Genomic DNA, 17,779 nt, shown 5'->3' on the forward strand with positions numbered 1-17,779 from the left:
TAAGGTTTGTGCTGAGATGTCCAATGATAATCTCATGGGTTTTCCTTTATAGTTTACTGCCTTCTTTTCTCTGGCTACCCTGAGAATTCTGTCTTTGTCATTGATTTTTGATAATTTCAGTACAATGTGTCTTGGTGAAGGCCTTTTTGAGTTGAGGAAATTGGGTGTTTTGTTGAGTTTTTGAATTCCAAGCTCCAGCTCATTCCTTAGATTTGGGATATTCTCATCAACTATTTGTCTGAAAATGCTTTCTAATCCCTGCTCCTTTTTCTCCCCTTTGAGAATGCCCATTATTCTTATATTCTCCTGATGGTATCAGCTAGTTCTTGTATTTCTCTTTCATTATTTTTCATTCTCGGTTTCTCTCTTCTTCTTTCTGCTTTATTTCTAGATTTGTCTTCGATATCACTGATCATTTCCTCCATATGGTCGACTCTATTTTCCAAGTTTGTTATTTCATTTTTCAACTTTTGTAGTGTGTTCTTCATCTCCAGAAGTTCTATTTGGTTCTTTTCGAGGGTTTCGTTCTCCTTGCTGAAGAACCTGTTCTGTTCATCTAGTTGTTTTTTCAGTTCTGAAATCGTTGATATGATTTGTTTCAGATCTCATTGAGTTTTTTCAGAAATACCATCCTAAATTCTCTGTTAGTTGCATATTTCTGTATCTGTAAGATTATTTTCTGGAGATTTTTCTCTTTCTTTCCGAGACGCCTTGTCACCTTAATTGTTCATGGTGTTTAAGGGACTCTTTCTCCACCTGGGCATTAGTGGAAGTGTATTCTGATTTTTTTTAAAAAGAAGATTTATTATATAATGGTCTCTAGCCTATTTTAAAGAAGGTGTTTTTCTTTTGGTTTCCAGTAGGTGGCATTTAAGTCTCCTGGATCTCTGCTTTATATAGTCTTAATCATGTCTTTTCTTTTTCTTATACATGTTTAATCATGCTCTCTATCCTCATTCTCAGTTTCTGTCAGTGTTAGCGACAGTTTCTGTAGCATTCGCTGAGATTCACCTGGGGCTCCGTGGTATTCTGTCTCAGAGGGTATGGGGGAGGGGCCCTCTGGATTGGAGGTTGGAGGTTGGGGACTACGCCTCAGTCTCGGTTTTGCATCCATGGCTGGTAAAAATCAACTGTTATTTTTCTGTTGTTCCCGCTTTTCTGCTGTCCCCATTTCTCTGTCTTCTGACCTGATGACTGGGCACTGCCGCGGCCACATGGAGCTCACAGAACTCCCAGGCAGGGCTGTTAATGGAAGTTGCCGCACCTTCTCCCCTTCCCTTCCTCCTGCAGGGTGCTCAGGCAGCTGCGTGAGGCTGCTGCTTTTTTTCTCTCAGTCCACTGCCCAACACCCGAGGGTCTGACCTGTGGTAGCTCTTATGCACAGATCCCAAGCTCAGAAATGCTGGTGTGAAGTTTGGTGTTTTTTTGCTGAGTTTTAGATGTTCAGCTCGTTGTTTCGAGGGGAGAGATCCAGGGACGTCTCTCACTCCGCCATGTTTCTGATGTTGCCCGTTTGTATATCTTTAGAGAAATGTCTATTCAAGTCCTTTGCCTATTTTTAAATTGGGTTGTCTGTCTTTTTGTTGTTGAAGGCAGTCTTTTGATTATGAAATTAATTTGTGTATTCTTTGGCGTTTTTATGTGAGAATATGGAAATGTATTTGGGACTATAACAATAAGGGATTGATGTTTTACTTTTTAGGTAACATTTTATTGAATGTTTTATTTTTATCTATTTTTTTACAGACATATAACTCCCTTTATTATATAAGCTTAACCTGATGTTTTACTCCCTGCTTCCAGTCTACGCTAGTAGATAACCAAATTTTTTCCTCTCCAAATTATCAGTGTTTTACATTTTTTTCCTGCATCATAGAATGTTCCTTTTCCACCTTTTTTGTTAAACAGTTTTATTGAGGTATAATTTATATACCATAAAATTCACCCATTGTAACTGTACAGTTCCATTAGTAAATTTATAGTGTACCACCATTATCACAACCCAGTTTTACAGTATTTTCATCACACTGAAAAGTTTCCTCAGGACTGTTAGTGGTAAATTTCTGTGCCCGCCTCCGGGCAACCACTGACCTGCTTTCTGTTTCTGTAAATCTGCCTTTTCTTGATATTCCATCTAAATGGAATCATAATATATGTAATGAAGACTAGCTTCTTTCACTCTGATGAAATTTTTCGAGGTTCATCCATGTGTTATAGCATTTATCTATAGTGTATTTCTTTTTATTTTTGAATAGTAAGTCCTTTCTATGGATAATATCACATTTTATTTGTCTGTTCACCGGTTGATGGGCATTTGGATTGTTTCTGGTTTTTGGCTATTATGAATAACGAACATTCATTTCCAACTCTTTGTGTGACAGCCTCTTTCAACTTTTTATTTTGAAAAATTTCAATGAAACAGAATGGTTGAGATAATAAAACGAATGTCCATATACACTTCACCTGTATTCACTGATAGCTAACATTTGCTACCCATGCGTTACCTCTTTCCCTAAGTATACCTTTTTTAGAATCTTTTGCAGATATCTTGATAGTTTTACTTCTTAAGTATTTCATCATGAATCTCCCAAGAACAAAAACATACATTCTCATACATAACTACAATATCATTATCAGACTTTAAAAATTTAACAGTAATTGCATAATGTCTACTATTTTATTTACATATTGAAATTTTCTCAGTTGTTTCAAAAATATCTTCTAGAGCTTTTTTATCCCCCTTTTTTTCCTAATCTAGGATCCAAAAATGATTTATAGATTGGTTGCATTTGGTTGTTATTTCTCTTACTCTCTTTTAATCTAAAAGATTAAAAGTTCTAGATGGACTCCTCTGCTTCTTTTTGGTTTCCATGTCATTGAGGTTTAGAAAATTACAGGCCAGTTATACCATATTTTATATTTGCCTCACTGCTTTTTCATGATTTAAGTTAAACATTTTTGGCAATAATAATCAATAGACGAAGTTACGTATTAATACGCCAGCGAATAAGTGCAAAAGCGAGTTAAAGTATGTAATTATAAACATACCTTAAATAGTTCAGTTAAAAACATAAGAGTACATTGCATCAGGTTGAACATGTCAGGTTGTCTCTCGTGTAGCTAAATTTGATCACCCACCTGGTTAAGATATTGACTGCTAGATTCCAAAGGTATGACTTTTTATATGTAGTAAGTAATTTGTAGGAGGACACTGAGACTATTATGCTATCTTGCTCTTCAGTAACCTTTCACCAGTGGTTTCAGCATCCATATGGCTTGAAGTAATTACGAAATGGGGGTAGGGTACATAGAATGCTTTTAAAAAATAACTTTGTTAGTTGTACAGTTGAAAAGGCATTTGCAGTTTTCTTCCTTAGGTTTCTATGTTTGGATAAATATATTCCAGATGTCTCTTTGACTTGTTATACTGTAGTTTGTACTTATAGTTTCAGAGAGGAATTTATTGTGGTAGTACGTAAGGTATGGAGATGGATTTTATGTTTTAGAAGTTGATTTTGATATTTGTTTGTGGTTTAGCCCTCAACTCAGCAAGATAAAAAAATTAATGGAATCCAGTAAGAAGAAAGACTTTTTCTATAGTAAATAAACTTATATATCAACTATTTTACCCCCAATAACAGGTTTAATTATTTCTGAATGTTTATTTCTAGTTCACTTCTTTTTCTCTGCATTTTTAAAAAGTTTTGGTAGAGTTGCTTGTTGTCCTCTGTGCATTCCCAAAATTGCTTATATTATACAGATTAATCATGGGTAGAATCTCACAATGTTACTTTTAAGACTATAAATACTTTTCTTTCTTTTCCTGGGAAAAGAGAACATGGTATGTCATTAATATCAGTAATTAATGTGAAGCCATTTACTTTATTACTTTGGCTGTGACTGGCTTGCCCTATGTCATGGGAAATGTATACCGGAAGTCTCTTATTTTAATGAAACTGACTGATAGGTAAGTGAAAAAAAAATATGGTAAAGCATGGGATCCTAAAAAATAACTTGGATGTTTTAGTTTAATTTAAAACACAAATGTATATAATTTTTGTTTTTTTGTTTTTTTGTTTTGTTTGTGGTAGGTTTAAGACCTTTTCATTGCTTATCAGTCAACTGATTTGAGAGCTGTGTACTTTTTCCTGTATAGTACATCATCTGCAATTGCTTAGCATAGTGGGAATATGGCCTCTGGAACTGGGCTTTTGGGCTGGAACCCTCACTCTGTCACTAGAATGTGAACTTAGGCAAGTTACTTCTCTGTGTCTCAGTTTTACCATGGGTAAAAATGTGGATAACAATAGTAATGAATTAGTAATTGTAAAACACATGTTAGCTTAAAATGGTTAACTCATTTAATCTTGCTGGTGACTGGCATATCAATGCCCAAATAACTGTTTGTTAATTAATTAACATCTCATTTTGGTCTCATTAAGTGGAGTGAGAATCTAAAGACATGGCAAACAATCTGAGGACATTCTTTAGATTTTTATGACTTGTTCCTCAGTCTCAGTTGTCTTGCCTAGTCTGACAGTATCCTTTTTTTTTTTTTTTTTAAATACCAACATGTCTTTTAGTCTATTCAGAATATTCAGCATAGACTTCATAGAAATAATGCTTTTTTTTTGCACTTACTGGTTTAGAGAATAAAAACTGTGGTCACAGCAACAAGTGAATAGGCATAATTGTAAGGCATAGACAGATTTGGGAACAAAAAAACAACTGGTTCTTCATAATCATTCAGCTCAACTAATAGGAGGAAATAAGCATCTGTACTGGAAAATAGCTCTGCTGGCTGGGAGAGCATTTTGCAAGCGTGTCATTCTGTTTTATGGAAGGTCTCAAGTGCATAGGTTAATATAACCAGTTGAGTGACATTTTGCAAAAATGTGCTTTAATCTTTGAAGAAGATGCTGCTGCTGCAGACTCACCATCTTAAGGCATTGTACTGTAGGTAGGTTATTTTGGGTCTGTTTTCTGCCAGATTACAGCCTTTCATCTTGTTTTTCTTATGATGGTTTAGGTAGCATATGTTTGTGAGAGGTGGCAAGTTCTTTGGCCAAGAAGGTAGACTGACCCATGATTATCAAGCTCTTCCTAAAACAATTAGCCATGGCTTAGTACCAGTCCTCAGCATTGGCCGGGTGGACAGGGTCGTCATGGACTCCAAGGTGAATTTTGTCCGATTGGTCCTGAGCTTTTTAATATTTCCACCAGAGTCTTAGATGATGGCACATAGAATATGCTCATTAAGTTTTTGAATGACACCAAGTTGGGTGGGATAGGTGGCGCTATAGACAACTGGATTAAAATTTAGAATATCTGGTAGTTTAAAAATGTTGGTGAATATACATAAGTGGTATGAAATTCATCAGGATCAGGGCAAGATAATTTCTTAAGGAACGTAAACAGCTGTGGAAATTTAGTATGGGAGTAGGATTGGGTTTGTACCAGTGGTAGTACAAAGAGTCCCAAGGCAATAAGAAAACCCATTAAATATTAGTCAGTGATGCCTTTGCATTTAAAACCATGGATAAAAAGTCATATAATTGGAATGGTGCTTAAAGAAGTCACAGGGCCATCTCTTCACCATATTTAGTATTAGACCACCACAGTGTAAGCATTCATTGAAGATCTCAGAACAGTTTTCCAGAGAGAGAACACTGAAAAATTAGGAAATAGTCCCCATGAGAAGGCTTTAGTGAATATTTAGCCTAGAAATAACTAAGGAGAGTTAGCAGTCCTTTGATTAGATTATATATGATTATATTATTGTGCAATCATAGATTCATAGAATGTCAGAGGTCACTGGTCTAAGTAACCCACTTTATTTTATTGGGTTAGAAAACCCAAACTAGAGGTCGCACATTCAAGTCAGGCCTTTTCCTCCCAGGTCACTGCTGTTACCACTACCCCTGTAGAACAAGCTAGTGTTGTTAAACTGATGGCAAGATTATAAAGGCATTTACAACAGTAGGAAGGTTATAAAGTAAGACATTAGAAATTCATGATTTTGAGGGTTGGGAGGCAATGAAATATGATACAAAGAGAAGCAATGGAATCTCTGGTGATTATAGAAGAATACTTTAGATTAAGTCTCATTGAAGCAGAGACAGAAAAGAAGTACTCTTAAGTTTCCTGCTTGGGTGGAGGGTTATAACTGCTCAGATTGATTATGTGGAGAATTTTCTTTTGCAGACTTTAGTCATTCTTGTATTTTGTAGTGAGTGACTAGTCAGAAAATGGAAATTTTGAACTTTGAACTTATTTTCTTTCAATGAGCATTAGACTAGAAATAAAGAGAGCAGTTTCTCTTCTGCTGTCACCTTTCAACCATTTTTCACTTAGATTCAAAGTAGGTATGATGTCAACCCTTTCACCTACCCTCTGAGAATATCTTAATAGATGTATAATATATAAAACATTTAGAATTTAAATAAAAGAAAGATGTGTTTGATGTATAAAAGATATACAATGTTAGTGACAACCTGCACATTTAATTTTTTTGTGTTTATATATTGCTAGATTTTGTTATTTCCTCTATATTAAATAAATGTTCTTTTGATGCTTGCATCTCACCTGAGTGACATGAACCAAAATGTTGCATCTTTTAGATCTTTTTACTTGGATGTTTTCCAGCTGCTAGAAATAATTCATGCTTTTGTTTTTTCCCCCAAGCCATACAGCTACTGATGCTAGCCTGTTTAACCCTGTATTTTGAACTCTTAAAACCATATCATTTCCCAGATTTATGTCTCATTTTCTGACAAAGAAAGATCTACTAATAATGCTTTGGTTTACTTTTCATCTTTCATTAAAATTATCCTGTGTTTGATCTAATTTTCCATAAATACGGATAAGTGAATGCCTCTGCTTACAAACCTAAATTATCTTAATAAGAGTAGATTAAATGCACACTTCACCAGGATAAAGTGGAGTATTTGCCACTTGGATAGGATAGAGGCATATGCAATTCTTCAGTAGTTTTTATATAAGGATGGTCGCAAAGATGATAGAAAATGCATAGATCAGTATTTTGCCTTAGAAGAAGTGGTTCTTAAGGGGTATAATTATTAACCCATTTCAGAAGTTTCCTAGCCATTAAATTTATGTTGACCACTATTCAGGACAAATCACTCTGACCTCCATAAATGTAGGTTCCTTTACTCCCACCCATTTGTGGCAATACCATGGCTAGCCAGGAGAAAAATAAGGGCAGGGAATACTTTACCATTATCTCTCTTAGATCTTTTGTTCTCAGCTTAATTCTCATATTTTTTGCTCTCATAACAAATGGGAAATTTTTTGTGTATTGTTTTCATGGCAACATGTAGAATTTCTTTTGTAATGGACCACTAGTAGTACCTAATATAGTGTAGAATTTTAAAAATTTACTTTCTGTTCCAATAATACTTCATTGGGCTATAATTTATATATTCTAAAATGCATAATCTTAAGTGTATAACAAAATGAATTTTAACAAATGTATACACCTACGTAATCGTCACCCAGATAAAAATTTAGAACATTTTCATCACTCCAGAAAGTGCCTTCCATTGATGAAAAATTCTAAAAACGACTTTTATAAAGTGGATGGTAATAGTTTAAGTGAGAAATTTAATAATCAACTGTGTACAATTTCTTCAGGTAACTGGACAGAAGTGAACTTAATCTTTTTTCCTGCTGTTTTTCCTACTACAAAAGTGAATGTTGAGCATTAGTTTTATTCTAATGTACCTTCCAGGTCCATCCATGTTGTTCCAAATAGCAATGCTTTATCTTTTTTGTGGCAATGTAGTATTCCATTGTATATATACACCACATCATCTTTATCCATCCGTCGGCAGACACTTAGGTTGTTTCCCTGTCTTGGCTATTGTAAGTAATGTTGCAGTGAATATAGGGATGCATATGTCTTTTTGAATTAGTGTTTTGTTTTCTTTGGCTAAATAATACCCAGAAGTGGAATTGCTGGCTTGTATGACAGTTCTGCTTTTAATTTTTTGAGGAATCTCCATACTGTTTTCCATAGTGGCTATACCAGTTTACAATCCCAAGAGTGTCCAGGGGTTCCCTTTTCTCCATATTTGTTGATTTTTTTTTTCATGATAGCCATTCTAACAAGTGTAAGATATTTGTTGATTTTTTTTTTCATGATAGCCATTCTAACAAGTGTAAGATAATATCTCATTTTGGTTTTGATTTGCATTTCCTTGATGATTAGTAATTTTGAGCCTCTTTTCATGTATTTGCTGGCCATCTTTATGTCTTCTTTGGAGAAATGTCTGTTCAGGTCCTCTGCCCAGTTTTTAATTGGAGTGTATTATTTTTGGTGTTAAGTTGATATTGAGTTCCTTATATATTTTGGATATTATCTGATGTATCATTTGTGAACATCTCCCATTCAGTAGGTTGTCTTTTCATTTTGTTGATGGTTTCATTTACGTGCAAAACCTTTTTGGTTTGATGTAGTTCCATTTGTAAATATTTGCTTTTGTTGCCCTTATCTAAGGAGACATATTCAAAAAGATTTTCTAAGAGCACTGTCAAAGAGTTTCCTGCTAGTGTTTTCTTCCAGTGCTTTAATGGTTTCAGTCAGGTCTTATAGTTAAATTTTTAATTTACTTTGAGTTTATTTTTGTATATGGTTTAAGAAAGTGGTTCAGTTTTATTTTATTTTTTTAACATGTGTCTGTGTAATTTTCCCGACACCACTTACTGCAGAGACTGTCTTTACCCCATTGTATAGCCATGCCTCCTATGTCATAGATTAATTGACCATATAAGTGAGGATTGATTTCTGGGCTCTCCATTTTATTCCATTGATCTATATATGTTTGTTTTCGCCAGTACCATACTGTTTTCGTTATTGCAGCTTTGTCTTTTTTTTTTTTTTTTTTTTAATCCCTACAGCACCTAGTCTTCCAAGGTGGTCTCCCATCCGAGTACTAACCAGGCCCAACCCTGCTTAGCTTCCGCGATCAGACAGGATTGGGCTTGTTCAGGGTGGCATGGCTGTTCATTATTGTAGCTGTGTGTAGTATAGTTTGAAATTGGTATAAATTTTAGTGAAACATTTATTCAAACTCTCCACATCTTCACAGACATCACTACCTTTGTTACTAAAACCATGTTTCAAGTTACTGACTACAATTTTCAGTTATTCACTTCCTTACAAGCTGAAATAGAGCACTTTAAAAAATCTGCAAATATTACTCTCACTAGAAATTTTATTTGAAGCCACAGGAACCCATTCATATAACATTAGGAGAGGTGCCATCCTATTTGTGATCTCCCTAACATTCCAAGGCTTTTATTGCATTGCTTTCTAAATGATCTCCAAAGGCCTTTTTCAGTGGCAGCTACCTCTTGTATGAGATCACACACTCTAGAAATAAATCTGAGATCTGCATTTAAAACTATATTTTACCCCCTTTAAAATTTATTTGGTATAAAAACCTTGGCAAAGCATCCAACACTAGTGTTTTCTGATGTCCTTCCAGACTTCATTGTTTTTATCCAATGATGAGAACTTTACTGTCTCACTCCTTTCACAAATTCTGATTAGATAGATGCCCCTGGGTGTTTGATTCCCTTGACATGATCTTCTTTTGAAATCCCACAGGCTAGTCCCCTGGGCATGAATACAAACCTGAATTTTTTTACTTCCAAGTTTTTGGGAAGCCCTGCCCTTCCTTCCTTCCTTCCTTCCTTCCTTCCTCCCTCCCTCCCTCCCTCCCTCCCTCCCTCTTTCCTCCACTGTTCGTATTTAGTATAAAATTATTAGTGCCTAGCTCAAAAGTAAGGATTTAATTGTAAATTATTTTCTTCTTTTTAAAGAACTTTGGTGCATATATGGCAAGACAGCTGCACTCACTGTATACATTGTGTGTTAGAGTTGATAGTGTCATTGAGTTTCTACTATGTGGAAAAATTAGTTGGCCTTTTTAGTTTTGTTCACTGTATTTTCTTTTCTCCTGCTTTAATTTTTATTTTCCTTTTTACTAGTTTATTGATGTCCATGTCTCACTTTGTTTTAATTGTTTGATAGTGCTGGACTAAGCTTTTAGTAATGTGTACAGGGCCACAGATGATAATTGACTTGCTTACATCTATATATCTTTTTACTGCAAGAATTTAAAGCACAAAAAAACGTGAGAGACATATGCTATGTCCTTGTCTTTGAATTTGTGTGTAAAATGTGAAGACACTTCTCATTACAATACCCCAATTGGAATTTAAAATGTCACACTGAAATTAGTTTTTAAAGTAGCACCACTGATATTGCTACATTGTAGAAACTAATCACTCCATCTTTTCCATTGTAACATTTCCTTAAGAAAAAAAATTTGTAGACATCTGATTTAGAGTGATTTGTAACAGCTCACACAGGCTGGATGCACTGTTGAAATCCTCCTTTGTCATTGCCAGCTTGGATGTCATTTCTTTGAACTGACCTTTTTTTTTTTTTTTTTTTCTTATTTGCTTGAGGTGAGCACAGTGTTAAGTAGAGCTGTTTGCTGCTTCCTAGCTGTTGTGGATAGCTGACTCTTAAGTGTATGAGGTGGCACACAGAATGTTATTAGTCTTCGATCATTTAGCCTTACCTCTAAGGCAACTAGAATGATTTTTAGAGAGGAGGAGATGTTGGGGTTTGCTTTTTTCTTTTTTTTCACCAACATTTTCTCTTCCTTCCCCATCAATCTTCCCTCTCTTTCTTTTTTCTTCTCCTTCCCTCCTTCCTTTGGATTATCAAAGTGGATTGAATTAGGAAATGTGACTAGTTGGTTTTTACTGATTGGTTCTCTTTATTAAGAAGGAAATCTCTTTGTAGTCTTATTTTTTTCAGTTTTACGATCCATGCCTAACCTATAGAAATTTAGGGACCATCAGACTGGAAGGGCTTGGCATAGTTATGCACACAGGTCGTTTATCTTTTTGAGTCTTTTTTATTTTTCTTGTGCCTCAGTTTCTTCCTCTGTGTTGGACAAAAATAGTGTTGTTGAGGAATATTGGTAGTGACAGGGTTTTTTATTTGCGCATTTATATTAACATATTTTGGGGGGATCTGGCACACATGTGTTTTCCTGGATGACGAGAGATAGTAGTATTATATAAATGTCAAGAAAATATTACACATAAAATGTTTCTATAATACGCATAAATTAGGAATGTTATTTTAATTCCCCAAGATGAATTAGCTGGAAGGTTAATTATTCTTTATTTAAAAATAAATATCCCTCAAAATTGGAAAATCTGTTATTTCTGAAGAAAACATATGATTAAAATGAGATAACCATTTCTCCCATCAACCAAAGATTTGAAAGGGATAATACTCAGTATCAGTGAGAGTGTTTTGAAAAAGTATTTTTCAAAGTGCTTTTGATGGGAGTGTAAATTGGTAGAACTTATATGGGAAGTAATTTGGCAATACCAGAATCATACTTTTTCATCTAGTAATTCTTCTCAGAATCAATTTTCAAGAAAGTTATTTAAATATTTGTGACTAAAGATTTATGTCTCCAAATGCTCATTATAGCAGTATTTATAATAGAAAAATCTGGGAAAAAGGTTAAACATCCAAAAGTAAGAGAGTGACTAAACAAATTATAGTATTAGTATAAAATGGAATATTATAGAGCAACAGAAATGTTTTTGAAAAACATATACTGACATGAGAAATATTAAATGTAAGTATAAAATAAATTTACATGTTTTTATATACATTTTTCTGTGAAATGTCACATAAAAAACATAAAGCATATAACATGTTATAAAGCATAATAAACTGCACATCTGTAAGCATACCAGCAATTTAATCAATACTGTTATATATAATAAATTCTTAATTTTGTATATCTGTCCATAAGATAAAGAATTGTTTCAGAATATTAACAGTTCTTATTTTGGGGGTAGGATTATCAGTGATATTTGGTTTTTGCTTAAATACTTCTGTTTGTTTTCTGAATTCTGTGCAAGGGAACAAATGTATTCTCAAAACCAGAAAATATCATTAAACATTATTGAAAGAAGAAAAAGAATTAAGCCAGTTTCTTTCTAACTCCATCTCATTAGAAAGAAACTTCTGAAAATGCCTGCCACTTTTTACATCCTGGGTGACAAATCATGGCCAGGTACATTATCTACCTGGGTGTCATTATCTACCATTTGTAGGTAGTACAGTGTGACCGAGGTCCTGAGAAATGACAGGCTGACAGCTACAGGAATTGTGGATGGCGCGTCTTCTAGATGGTTTTTGAATGACCTTTACAAAATATTTTTGAAAAATCTACTTAGATTTTTCATGGTTTATGCCTTTAAGAGAGGATTCATTTATTTACTTAACAAATATTTATTGGATGCCTATTAAGTATTAAACAGGAGTTACCAAGAACGTCCCTGCTCTTGTGACCTTACTGTCTAGTGGTGAGAGAGAGTCAGCAAGTAAACAGGTCACTGGTGAGATATGAAAGAATGATGTGTTGTGAAAAAAATAGGAAGAAGGGCTGGATTAAATTGGGTGGTCAGGTGAAGCCCACTGAGGAGGTTTCAGTCAGGACCTAAGTGACGAGAAAGAGCCAGTCATACAGTGATTTAAGGTAGAGGGAAAGCATTGGCAAGAGCTCTACAGCACATCTAGAACAGAAAAAAAAAAAAAGCCAGTGTTGTTGGAATGCTGTTGGAGCAAATTGGTAAGAAATGAAGAGGACAGGTAGGTAGAGCCAGATCATGGTGAGAGTTTGATGCTTTGGTAAGAAATTTGAATTTGATAGTAAATGCAGTAGGAAATTGTTGAATGGTGTTAAGCAAGAAAATAGCATTTTCTACCTTGTTTTTAAAAGGTCACCCTGGCTGCTATGTGTAAAATCATTGTAAAGGGTCAAGAGTGAGAATGGGGAGACTAGTAAAAAGTCATTCGCAGTGGACAAAGTGAGAGTTATTGGTTGCCAGAATAGAAGCAATGATAAAGGAGAGAAGTAGATAGATTTAAGGCCTGTTTGTAAACAGAGCCAGTGGATCTTGCTTGAGTATTGTGTATGAGAGACTTTTGGAAAGATGGGAATCAAAATTGGTTTCTAGGATTTTGACTTGAGCATCTAGGAAGAAGGTGTTGCCATTTACAAAGGTGGACAAAATGAATCAGGTATGTTCGGGGGGAATGTTGAGAGTTCTAGTTTGAAACAGTGACTCTGAGCTGCATGTTGAGATGTTAAATAGGCAGATACATAAGTTTGGAGCAAGGTGTAAAGAGGTTTGGGATGAGAGCAAACATTTGTGAGTCTTTAGTGTATAGATATAGTATTTAGAACTGTGGAACTACATGAGACCACTAAGTGAGAAGTAGAGGTAATGAGGACTGAGTCCTGGGACCTCCAGATAAAGGTTCTTGACAGTGGAGGAGTAAACAAAGGTGGCTAAAGGAGCACTTAGGTGGGAGGAAAACTGGAGAGTAGGGGCAAATTTGATCTAGGATCTATGCGACAAGAATGCAAAAGTAGAGAAAGTTGGAAGAAGGATAGAACTGGTTGAGTGCTGGTAAGAGAGGGAGTAAGTTGAAATCAAAGATATAACTCTGTGCATTAGTTTTCCAAGGCTGCCGTAACAAATTACCATGAATTTGATGGCTTGAAACAGTAGAAATTTGTTCTCTTGATGTTCTGGAGACGGGAAGTCTAAAATCTGGCAGAGCTGACCTCCTTCTTCAGGGCTGTAGGGAAGAATCTGTTCCTTGCCTCTTCGAGCTTCCACTAGCTGCCCCAGCATTCCTGGGTTTCTGACCATATTTCTCCATTCTCAACCTTCATCTTCAGATTGCCTTCTCTTCTTTGTGTCTCTCCAAACTCCATTTTCCCTTTCACAAAACACTTGTAATGTCATTTAGGTCCCACCTGGACAATACAGGGTAAACTTTTAATGACCCTCCCACCCCCCCATCCCCCGCCCCAGGAAATTCCAGGGATTAGGATTTGATCTTTGGGTCATCGTTATTCAACCCATTCAACCTTGGTTTTAGAAACATGGTAGCCATTGGAGATCTCAGTAACAGCAATTTCTCTAGAGCAGTGGGGATCTCCTATATACCTTTCAAGTTTGCTGCCACAGAGAACTCTGTTGTCTGTCCCAGTACTGTGCATATTGATCACACTGTGTTTTCATGGGTAGTTGGTAGTTGTATGCCTGTGATATGCTTTAGATTTTACATGTTGGACATGAGAAAGGAACAAAACTCTCAGAAGTCTGTGACAGTTTTTCAGTAATTCACTGTTGACCTATGTGATCCAAGTTGGCATTACCAGAGTGGCCATTATTTCTATAGCCAAAATATTTCAAATTTCTGACATCTGTGTTTTGATTAATATCAGTAGCTGTATTATTTCATCACCTGATCGATAACCATGTTGCTAACAAATTCCTAAGCAGAAAGTGGAATGGATGTCATTTAGATAATATATAGGTATAGTAGGTATTTTAAATACATAAACGACCTGAAGAGAGTTAAGGGGATGCAGAGAAAAATGTTATTTTGCCTTTTTTTTTTTCCTTACTAGCTTTGCAAAATACAAATGTTTGTACTAGCACACTTGGTGCTGAGCTGCCCTCAGTTCTCTGCAGGCTTTCCATGAGTCCTTCTGAATAGCAGCAGAGGTGATAAGTGACCCCTGGCTCTAATGGCACTGCATGGACAAGAGATAGCAACCACATCTGGAAGAGACCTACTTCCTGGGGGTAGTTCTAGTAGCAAAGAAATTCCTTTATCCCCAGAACTTTTGGGAGTTAGAACTGAAATGATGGGCAGCCTTGGGTTGCTCCCCACTGTGTGTATATGTATTTGGAGGGGAGGACAAGAGTTGTGCTTCTTCCCATTTAAAGGCTTTACTTTCTCAGGGAGCCGACTTGATTACCATCAATTAAATCTTTAGTTGTAGGACCATTCTCCCAAACTGCCCCTCAGTATTGGAGGCAGAAGCCATAGTTTGACATGGTGAAAAGAACACAGGCTTTATCTCGAGTTAGGCAGACCAGGTTCATCCAACTTTCTTGTTCTGTAATCTTGGCAAGGTATATACTCTGTTAGAGCCTCTGTTTCCTAACTTCATAAAAACGGTTGAAGGCATCTGGTTATGCTTACCACATAGCAGGCATGTAAAAAATGTTCATTTTCATGCATTTATTGATATTTAGATTTCCTTACTGTCTCTGGTGTCTTTATTTTAAGCAGAGTCCTAAAGAAAGATCCACCTGTTAACATAGCATCTCTTTTGGGGAAGAGAAGTGATGACCATCCCCTCCCAAATTTTGTCACCCTATGACGGTTATTAACTGTTAGGTCTTGTATTCCAGTACATTGGAAAACAGTCATAGTCTTCAGGGAATATGTCCTGAGGGAGGCTTTCATTAATTATAAAATTTACTAAGGAGGACAGAAGAAAGTTGGCATATTCCATGTGTAGGAGCAGATCCGGGCAAAGACTAAGATATTGGGAGGGGAGGTGCTGAGGAATGAGGCTGTAAATATGTCAGTTTATCCAACAGAGTATTCTAGGAGACTTGTGGAAGAAAGCTGTAGGAATGAGTCCCCTTTGGAGAAAATGAGGAAGGGAAAGGGCAATGAGAAGAACTTAACAGACAAGTTATTATTGATTGCCAGCCATCTTGTACCTGGGCTGCTGTGCAGTGTCTGGCACTTTGCTGTATTGTGAACAAAGGATGGCAGGATGGCTTTTGGAGTTAGCTCGGAACTGAGGTCACATACTTCCTCTGCAGCTCAACTGTGTTACCTCAGGCAAGCTGCTCACCTGTCAGATGGCGATGAGACTGTATGTCCTTGATTTCCTAAGATCCCTCAATTTAAGACCCTTTGGAGGAGGTGGTAGGAACATTTCCTTAGTAAATTATTCATTGTAGTCAATTGTATGTTTCCTCGTTGTAGAAATGTTAATGTGATGTTTTAAAAATTGCATTTCAGAAGCAAAGTAATATGGTAATACCCATCTTAGGGATTGTGGAAAGATTATTAAGATAATGTATGTTAAGTGCCCATCCATGTTGTTAACAGTGGAAAGGACATGAAAAATAATTTGGGAACATCTGAAGGAAAAATTTTAAACAAGGTCATAATGTGACCAGTATATGAAATATAGGACTGAAATGAGGGGAAAGAGGATGAGATAAAAGTTAAAGTAATGTTACAGAGATAAATGAGTGTGTAAACATATACATGTATAATATATGTGTGTATATTAATGCAAGCCAGCCTTTACAAAGTTTTTGTTGTTTATAGTGCTAACTTCGTGGTATATATATGTTCCAGTGTGAACAGCGGGAATGTGGTAATCACGTGGGATAAATTGACTTGCATGTTATCTTCTTAAGCTGTTAATCACAAAAAAATAATGTATTGAATAACTCAACAGATAACAGTATTATGTTTTATTTTTGTTTTGTTGTGGGGGAGGGGTGGCTGGTTAGAGACTTAACAATTAGTTTATTAGTTCAGTTGCCTGTCCTGGAAATTCTTTGCCTACCTTTCAAACATCTTTATGTTTTAACTAGAGTATACTGAATTTTTAGCTCTTCTTTCTTTTTTTCTTTTTTTTTTTGCCCCAGGTCCAGCAAGACTATGAACCTCTGTTCCAAATGCTTTGCTGGTAAGTGCAGAAAAAGGATTTTTTATATTTTTTACTTACTTTTGTTTCTTTTCTATTAGTGGTTTTTAAGACTATCTCAATCATTTGGTCCTCCTTTGGGTTTATGCACGGGGTTTTGTTTCTTTGTAAATAAAGGGCTTGGGTTTGATTTGTCAGGGGCCCTTTCCAGCCCCCAAATGCTGATTGGTTGACTCCTTGAATTATGACTCCTTCATGAAGTTGAAACCTTAGGTCTTTTGTTTTGTTTTGTTTGAAAGAATTTTATATCTGAATGATCTTACATAAAATAGCTAAGTCTTTACTGATTGAAGTATGTTTAATGTTCCTTTTTTTATTACTTCATTTTTGTCTAAGATAAACAGACACCACAGAGGTAAGGACGGATTTTAAACAGTAATGTACTGCTACAATAGGGAAAAGGGTCCAGTGTGAACTGAACTCAACTTTGATTTGTGCAATGACTGGACATTTTAAAGGGAAAGTGGAGAAGTAGGCAGGGGTTGCTCTCTTGGCTCAATGGAGCTCAATGGAGTCAGGGAAGTGAAAAATTACAAAGGGTTGGTCAATGTAAATGATGATAAGACTGGCCATATATTTTAGCTGACAACCATGGAGGTTAGGTTTTGTCCTCTTACAGAGACTGAGGTCCTATCCTTCCTGATGATTACATTTTTAAGGAATGGCTTTCATGCCCTTGAGGGAAAAAAAAAGTCCTGAATTGTAAGAGATACATATAGGGACAGAGGAAGGATTCACAGTTGTAAACTCTTTTTAGTAAATGCTCTAAGATAGGGTGCTCAGGGGCTAGTAGTCAGGTGTTGTCTACAACAAACCTTAAATTCTTTTGGCTGTTTTAAGCTTTCCTAGGCAGACATTTTAAAAGGGGCTAGAATCAACCTAGGGTTGGGGACTTGAGCTTTTAGAAACTGTTAGTGTTTGTTTAAATCTTTTAATGAGTGGACGAAATCATTGTGTTAAGAGTCTAGTTTTTATAGGCCAAGGAGGAGACCAAAGTTGAGAAGAGGGCTCAGAGGAGCCTGACTAGAATTTGGTCAGAGAGAATCTTTGTCAGTTTTCATCTTCTGTTCATTATGCTATTTGAGTAGGGAAATAATCATAGTGTA

General features: G+C 35.9%; 1 protein-coding gene and 1 pseudogene across 2 annotated transcripts in view; one reads left to right on the plus strand and one right to left on the minus strand.

The window, feature by feature from the left end:
* ZFAND3 (zinc finger AN1-type containing 3) overlaps positions 1-17,779 on the plus strand; it is a 332,486-nt gene that overhangs the window by 97,931 nt on the left and 216,776 nt on the right. For both annotated transcript variants that reach the window (XM_011354552.2, XM_011354553.2), the window contains exon 2: positions 16,615-16,655. In XM_011354552.2, the coding sequence (XP_011352854.1) occupies positions 16,615-16,655 (41 nt within the window). The remainder of the gene's footprint in view (positions 1-16,614; positions 16,656-17,779) is intronic.
* Positions 8,911-9,029, minus strand: LOC111736171 (annotated as a pseudogene).

The sequence above is a fragment of the Pteropus vampyrus genome, unplaced genomic scaffold (assembly GCF_000151845.1).
Source record: "Pteropus vampyrus isolate Shadow unplaced genomic scaffold, Pvam_2.0 Scaffold18, whole genome shotgun sequence".
NCBI classification, from domain to species: Eukaryota; Metazoa; Chordata; class Mammalia; order Chiroptera; family Pteropodidae; genus Pteropus; species Pteropus vampyrus.